The 8,038-nt window shown below is 61.1% G+C and overlaps 1 protein-coding gene across 4 annotated transcripts in view; it reads right to left on the minus strand.

Annotated features, from left to right (window-relative positions):
- Positions 1-7,696, minus strand: part of LOC109317412 (disintegrin and metalloproteinase domain-containing protein 2-like) — a 21,198-nt gene extending 13,502 nt beyond the window's left edge. For 2 of the 4 annotated variants that reach the window (XM_019546081.1, XM_019546080.1), the window contains exons 1-10: positions 6,464-7,696; positions 5,405-5,481; positions 5,121-5,304; positions 4,147-4,212; positions 3,753-3,824; positions 3,046-3,212; positions 2,856-2,937; positions 2,285-2,421; positions 1,554-1,734; positions 600-689 (exon numbers count right to left, since the gene is read on the minus strand). In XM_019546081.1, coding sequence (XP_019401626.1) covers positions 600-689; positions 1,554-1,734; positions 2,285-2,421; positions 2,856-2,937; positions 3,046-3,212; positions 3,753-3,824; positions 4,147-4,212; positions 5,121-5,304; positions 5,405-5,481; positions 6,464-6,490 — 1,083 coding nt within the window. In that variant the 5' untranslated portion in view covers positions 6,491-7,696. The remainder of the gene's footprint in view (positions 1-599; positions 690-1,553; positions 1,735-2,284; positions 2,422-2,855; positions 2,938-3,045; positions 3,213-3,752; positions 3,825-4,146; positions 4,213-5,120; positions 5,305-5,404; positions 5,482-6,463) is intronic. The other 2 variants (XM_019546079.1, XM_019546078.1) reach the window with 2 other exon arrangements.
- Positions 7,697-8,038: the final 342 nt, after the last annotated feature.

Genomic DNA, 8,038 nt, shown 5'->3' on the forward strand with positions numbered 1-8,038 from the left:
AAAAGGACTTTTTGTTGTCCTTGATGCTTGAAGCTAGTTGGAGTTCAGTTGCAGCCTTGGCTTTCCTGGTTTGCTCCCTGCAGGACTGGACCAGTGCAGGATAATCCTCCTTGGAGGCGAATCCCGTCCTCCACCTGGCGGTGGTTTGGCTGGCAGGGAGCAAGGACTCTGGAAAACTGGTTGGCTCCCTGTACAACTGCGCCACAGTTAGGACAGCTCCCGCTGGTTAGCGTACAAAACCCGGGCGGAGTTTCATATCAGCTCTGCTCCTTGCCCTCTAGGTCCCTAGGCCCATTTAAACCCCTGTGATGCACCTTCCCTCCGCACCACCCTGTGGCAATGAAAACTCCCTGCAACCTGGCCACGTTCTCATGGCGTCGACAACAAGGCTTTGTATGGCTTGCAGGCCTGCGTGAGCACACGCTGTGGCCTCTGCTTTCCACATTCCAGCAGAGCAGGAAAAACTGACAGCGTGCATGCACGGCCCCACTGCCGTACACCACAACAGACCATGCGCGTCTGAACCACAAAGCATGTGCGGCACAGAGATTGCGGTCGAGACAGCCGCAGGCCACGACCGCCCAGAGCACCCCGCTTACCTGGCAGTTGGAGCAGCAGACCCCAGTGGAACATTTGATGTTGCTTTTGAATCTGCAGGTGGGCTGGCAGCACCGGTTCCTCTGACACTCCTGAAAGTCAATGGCAGAGGCCCGACTGAGTTTCCAACGCTAGAAAGAACGGTTGCGGGCAGCCACAAGAACCGCGCTGGCCATCGCAGAAAGGAAAGCACCGTATCGCACAGGTGCAGGCTCAGCCACTTGGAGCCTCTGGTAGGATAGCAGGGACACCAGCCATTCATGCCCCCGCCCTCTGCTGCCTGACACCCTCACGCCTTTCACAGATGTGGGGAGCACGTTTCGTCCATGGTGCCTCGTACGCCAGGGTCAAATCCCACCCCCGTTGGCACAGTCATACACTGGCGTGGCCAGAAGGGACCTGAGTAGGGCACATCCCCCGGGGCTGCCTGGGGAAAGAGCCGCCTGAAGGCCAGCCAGCAGGCAGGGCTGCAGGATAAGGCTGACACAGGCAATGCAAGGTGGAATACAGCCCAGGCCTTCTGGGACGCATCGTCCCCTAGCGCAGCAGCAGAGTCTGCTGCCACCGAGGAGAGACCTGAGCCCCGCTTGCTCGTCCCCACTATTAGCTCTTGGTCTGGCTTCTTCCCACAGCCATCGGCAGGCAAGCGGGAGGCAACACCTCCCACCCAGCCACAGCCGCCTCTCCTGCCACTTCCCGAAACACCTGGTGCCCTATGGTGCTGCACCCAGCTGGGCCGAGTCCAGAGGGAGGGTGAGAGAGTGCTGCCCTGGGGCCTTCCTTCAGACCTTCGGCCTTAGGACGGCTCTAGCCCCTCTGCCCACTACGGGCAGCGGCATCTTGGCCAAACCGCCCATGTGCCGTTCCGACCCGCTCCAATGACCTCCCAAGGTCCTGTTGCAACCCTGTTTTTCTCCAGTTTTATCCCCATTCTGTGCCTGGGACTGCCCGCTCACCTGTGATGAGCCGCAGTCGCACTCCTCCCCAGGTTCCACAACTTTGTTGCCGCAGACGGGCGCCCGGTATGACACGTTCATGTGCGGCCTGTTCAGAAGGCAGCGTCCATCCTCGGTCGCCAGGAACCTCGCCAAGTCTCTGATGCTGCAGGCGCTGAAGGCCTTGGGGCCGTGGGCACCTCTGACAAACAGGGAAGACAGCTGGCATTAAACCCCCAAAATGCTCACAGGTGGCACTGCCTGTAACAACTACACTTTCCTGATCCTGTGGCTTTCACGTGAACTGTCTGTCCACCACACGGGGCCAGAGCCAGACTAACGGGCACCCCAGGCGGAGCGCATCCCACGTGCACGGGACACGGCAGCAGGGCCATCTTTTCTGCGTCACGCTCCCGTGTAGCCCTGGGCCTCAAGAGAGCACCTCTGGGGCAAGAGAGCAGGGCCGCTCCCTCAGGTGAGCAATCCTCTGCTCTGCTGCGGAGACCCCGTGTGCTGACGCTGAAGACACATGAGCTTGGTCAGCGGGGCTGTCGCTGATGACACCAGAGCCGTGCTCTGACCTGGCAGCAGTCAGGCGCCAGGGCAGTGCTTGTTTTGGGTCAGGAACAAATGGGGCAGGAGTCCGACCCAGGACAAGGGGGCACAAGACCGCACCTACAGGGACACTCACACCTACGTGGTTACATACAGGCCCACCCACAGAACCCCAGCCTGGCAAGGTGCATCCTTACACTGCGCCGGGGTGCATGAGGCAGGTGGCTCCCGTGCAGCGACAGGTCCTGGGGTCCTCGAGGGTCATTCCCAGGCTCAGCCCCAGCAGCTGAGCCACAACGACTGAAAAGGTCTCCAGGGTCACCGCTCTCTGGTACTGTGGCAAGGGGACATAGCCGGCGCATTGTGGAGGCAGGAGGGCAGGCTCCTGGGCTTGCCAGGGCTGCTCTGCTCCCCGCCGTGGCCAACAGTCGCCGACAACACAGCTACCCCAACCCCACCCCTGCAGTACGAGGGCCTGGCGGACAGGCCAAACTCCGTCTGGAGGCAGGGATCGCTCCGTGCCAGCTGCACGGTGGCAACACTGCCCAATGGTCAGCGCAGCCCGTTTGCACTTGTGTCCCAAGCGGGGGTCCCGAGGTGATGCAGTGCTGTCCCCACCTCACTGCCCCCCGCTGCCCTGCAGACACTTTGCCCCCACTGTGCCCGGATACAGCCTCCCCTCCCTGGTGCAGTAGCCGGGGCTCGTGCCGAGGCGCTGCAGGGCCAGGGGCACCCGTTGCCCTCCTGCAGGCTGCTCTGGGCACCTACCAGGGCCACCCCTCCTGAGTAGTTGCGCAGACACAGCTGCCCTGCAAAGGAGGCCCCCACGTACTCTGGCTGCTCCTGGGACCTGCGACACACAGAGAGGCCCCGGGTCTCACCATGTTCTCGCTGGCCGGCTGGCCAGGAGCAGGCTGCTGGGATCTGGAGTGCACAACCCCCCGCTCCCTCGTCTTACACCAACAGGTAGGTGAGGTCGTGCAGCCGCAGCGGGCGATGCAGGCTCTTCCACTGTAGAAACCTCCGCAGCAACTCAGGGGCTTCCCCTGCCATTGCCATCTGGTCCTCATCCACCCACAGCTCCAGGGATGACAGGACGACAGTCACATTGAGAGGGGCAAACACCTGCCAGGGCAACACAGGACGGGCCCGGTCACTGGACACTGGGGCTGGGTGACCACTGGGAGAAGCAAAGCACCAACACACAGAAAAACCATGCGTGGCAAACGACAACACCCCATGGGAGGGTTCCTTGGGGGGCCCGACAACTACACCTCATCCGTCCAACACCTGTTCAGTCCCAGAGGGAGCCAGGCGGTTCAAAGTGGCTCCTCCCTGCCCATGGTAACAAGCCCTGCCAACTACCGGCCCCCCAGCTTTCGAAAGAGCCTGGCCAGTGCTCAGCCCTAGAAATCAGGAGCAGGCCAGCCCCATTAGCTGTGCAACACCTGCGGGAGGCGCAGCTGCCCCCTGGCCCGGTGCAGGCCCCTTCCCTCTGAGCTGCTCCAGCTCCGAGCACAGCAGCAGGTTCACAGCAGACTCAAGACCAGAGTCCCTCAGGCCTGGCGCTTGGGCCCTGCTCCCAGGCCCGTGCCACCCCACAGCAACCCCTGCAGAGAGTCTGTTTCCCCCAGGAGTAGGCAAGGCCGAGGGGCAGCAACTCACACTGTTGACAAAGCCGAGGAGCTGCACGACCTTCTCCGTCACCACCTCCTTGTCCGAGCCCATATAGTCATACTGTGACACAGAACGCAGCGTATCACTGCAGCACTGCACTCCCCGGGGACACAGCACTGCAGCAAAGGGAGCACTCAACCTTCACACACACCCAGGGGTTGTCCTTGCCATACCGCGCCTTCCCCCAGGCCTCCCCCACATCTCTGCACCTCTGCAAAACAGATGGGGCAGGCACTGAACAGGGACGTGTCCAAACTGGCCGCGGGCTCCACGGCCGGAAAGCCGGTCCTCCCCCATGACCGTGCCCCAGGTAGCTGACTCTCCAACACGAGCAGCTACGCTTTTCCACTCAGGACAATCCCGTCAAAGCTTCAGTACTCACTAGAGCCTTAGCCACAACCACATGCATTTCCACGTATCTGGGGGATTTGCTGAGGCTGTGCATTGGCTTGAAAGGAGAAAGGAAAACAAAAGATCTCTGCTGCACACCCTGCGCTCACTCCTGACCATGCTCCTCGGGCAGGCTTGCCCCTGCTCACCTCCCGCGCTACTTGGTGACAGCAGGACTCGCAAGAGGCCACGGCATCACAAACCTGCCAGCAACCCCAAGGGCTGGACTGCACTTGGCCCCATGGACACTTAGGACAGGATTTCATCATGGGCAACAGGATTTCATAATGGGCGTTCCAGTGCTTCCAGACCTGAGGCTTCTTGAATAGCAACCCCCCACCTCGAGGCCAGAAAGCCCTGGAAGGGACAGGCCCTTCTCCAGCTCTCCTAGTGCAGGGGGGGTCCAGGTTTGATAATCTCATGTCACATTTCTGTGCAGTCACAGCCTGCTTTGCCCGCCTCACAGGAGGCAAAACCTTGGGCAGAAGGCCTCAAGCACCTCACCCACTTGGACTGAATTTCCCCCCTGCCCCGAGGCTGCCCCAGCCTTGTCCTGCCGCGGCTCCTCGTTGGGGTGGCTCAGTGCCCCATCAGGCACACCGTGCTTCTCACTGTGCTGCTCCCCAACCCTTGTTTTCCTGCGATGCACAGGTTCTGCACAGGCAGCCAGCAACCCCGAGCTGCTGTCTTCCACGCATGCACTTGTCTCATCCCAGCTGCCAGAGAGGGGCACCGGCACCCAGCTGCTGCAGGACATCCCACACTGCGGGGTAGGGTGGGAGACACAGGCCGAGGGACTGGGCTGCAGCCTCAGGTACAGGAACTGTCATCGCAGCGGGGACTGTTCCCTAGCACCCGCACCGTTCCTACAGACTGCAGCAACCAAGTCTACCCCCGAACGCTTCACACGGGCATTTGCAGAGCTGATTGGCTATGACACTCGCTCTCACCGAGAACATCACTTACTATATCGTCTCTTCCTGTGTCTGGCTGAAGCACGACTCCTCCGTCCCCTGAAAGAGTGTCGTTCTCCACAAAGAGCTGACTCTCAACGTCCTCATTCCAGGTCCGATACATCAGGTGCTGGAACCCAGGTGCCGAGTCCAAGGGCTCGATGCCATAGGTGATGTTCTCCACCTGCAGCACCCCCCTGAGAGGGAAGAGGTGATCACAAGTGAGCAGCAAGAAACGGTAGCCCGTTGCATGTGAACCACACAACGAGGGCGCTCAGGTAGAGGAGAGGCACCTACCTCAGTCCGGCGCAGGTGCTGAGAGTCGCAACTGAACTGGGGAAGCCAGCAACGTATCCTCTGTAGAAGCAGTCACGCTGGAGGGAAGAACCAGAAAAACACCGGGGGCTTCTACATCAGGCAGGAGAGATCCCCGGTGAAGAGCCCCAAGCAGGACGCAAAGATGAGGACTCTCGTTGCTGAGGCTGTGCCGTCGCTGCTGTCCCAAGGGAGGGAACCCAACCCCCGGGACCGCCGGGGAAAGCTTCATGTGCTCTGCTTTTCTCTGCCTTGCACCGTTTGGCTGACCCGCACCTAGACACCTGCTGTTTCTCAACCCGCGGCACACATCTCCCAGTCTGAGCACCTCCACATTTTGTGGGCCAACGGTCTTGGCCCCCTGTCAAAAACCCCCGGGCCACCGGGGAATCTTTGTCCACACAGATTCCAGGAGAAACAGACTTCAGCAGGGGGAGCCAGGGAGCTCCACAGCCTCAGCAAGACCAGCTGCCCGTATCCTCGAGCCTTAGATGTGGCTACCCTTTGCTCTTTAAGGGTGCTCAGCCATGGCCACGGACATTGTCCTGTGTATTACCAAGCCACTCATTTCAGGGCTGGGAAAGCAGGGCTTGCCAGCAGCCAGACACTGTAGACTTGCTGAGAAGTTTGAGGCAGGAAGAGCTCCAGAAACACTGACCGCCCTTCCTTTCTAGCCGGTCACTGTGGACTCTGCCCACTAGGACTGTGACAAGAGAGGCTGCAGCTGGATCTTTCCACTCAGTGAGCACGGGACTCCCCGGGACCACAGCCCCCTGCTCCATGGAGCCCCGTTGTGGCAGAAAGGGCAAATTTGCGCCGCTCCACGTTCCCCGTCTGATCAGTGCCGACTCCCACAGCGCATTCCCACGCGTCCCTGAGGAAGTGCTTGGCACGGTCAGTCAAGTATCAGTAGCACGTGGAAAAGTGATAGGTGCTTTCCAGGAGAAGAGATTCCCACACTGTTTATTACGAGAAGGAAAGACCCCAGGGACCCCTTCTGACAAACCTGAGTTGCAGCTGGATGCAATCATCACCTCTTACCTTAATAGTCGGGATTTCAGAGTGCATGCCACCTTGTCTGCTGTAAGTATACACCCTGAAATCGCTGGGTAAAAACACTCTGCAAAGGGGGAGGGAGAGAAAATGAGGAAAACGGAAGAAAAACCCCTTGACCTTCCAAAGCAATCATTCCTGAAATCGTTATTCCTACCCACCCCTGACATTTGTGCTAGCTGGGAGGCAGCCACAAACCCTTCAGAGGAGTCCACCTTCTCCCCCTGTCTGTGGGGCAATTTCTGTAGCCTCGGACCCCCAGGGTGCACTCAGCCTCCACACTAGAGGGCATTCAGGAGCAGGCCGGGCTGAGGTGCGTCCTACAGAGGAGGGGGTCCACCGGGAATGCAGCCACAGTCACTTGAACGGCTTTGGTCCCTGCTACCCTGACAGCACAAATCTCTGACTCGAAGCCCTAGAGTCACGGGCCCGGCAGGCAGGTTCCCACACTGAGCTGTTTCACTGCCCGGGGACCCGGGGCCTTGTCAGCCTGGGCGGCTGGTGACAGAGTGCATTTCGGCCCATGACGGACCTGAGGGCATCGGGCAGCACCTCCTCCCTGCGACAGGCTTGCAGGGACCATGGAGGGACTGGCCGGGGGCAGGAGACCATGCCACTTACTGCTGCTGCAGGTGAACGGTGTAGGGCTTCCCTTCTATTGTAAGCACATAGGAGATCTTCTACAGCAGCCCGGAGATCAGAAAAAAAGCAGATTACTACCCGAGCGTTTTTCACTGCACAATACATCTGCAACTCACGCTTGCAGCCTTCATTCAACAGCACGCAGTAACCACATACACTCCAAGTGGTGCTGGGAAGCCAAGGGCCAACGGGGCTGGGAGGCGCCAGCTCAGCTCCCAAAGGGCTTGCTACCGGGGGTCTTCCAGAGCTGTGCTCTGTGCGGCGCAGGTCAGTCGCACACTGCGTCCCTTGGCACGCGGTTCTGCCGTTCCTTTGTGCTAGCGGCGTCAGCGACGAAGGGCAGAAAGCCCGAAGAATAAAAATGTCCTAGCGGGGCACGGGTGCTGCCGCGACCACTCGGTCCAACAAGCAGGGGTCTGAAAGTCACACGCGCACGGTACGCGCGTGCTGACACGCAGCCCTGTGCCAAGGGGCACGCTCCATCCCCGTCTCCCATCTGGGACCCAAGCCACCCCGACGGGTTTTCCAGGCGTGCCCCCCACCAGCGCTCACGCTCTCGTCGTCCCAGACGCACCGGAGAGCAAAGGGCACGCTGCTTCCAGGCGGCCCGGAGGCAAATCTCCTCGCAAGGGGCGGGAGCTCCCGCAGCAGCACCAGACCCACTGGCCCCCACGCAGCCCGTCCCGGGCGTCCCCGGCCTGGCACCTCCCTCCTCTGCCCCGTTTCCAGTCGCAGAAGGCCCCTGCGGGCATCTCCCCCCGCCGGCTGGGGGCAGGACCGCCCCAAGGGCCCACCCCCCGGCGGGCGGTACCGGGGCTCCGGGGGGCGCCGAGGAGAGCAGCCAGGGCACCAGGATGTGCAGGGCGCTCCGCGGCGCGGCGCCGAGGCGGGCGGCCAGGAGCAGCGGCAGCAGGGCCCGCA

Source organism: Crocodylus porosus, unplaced genomic scaffold (genome assembly GCF_001723895.1).
Source record: "Crocodylus porosus isolate Cpor-Errol unplaced genomic scaffold, CroPor_comp1, whole genome shotgun sequence".
In the NCBI taxonomy this organism is placed as follows: domain Eukaryota; kingdom Metazoa; phylum Chordata; order Crocodylia; family Crocodylidae; genus Crocodylus; species Crocodylus porosus.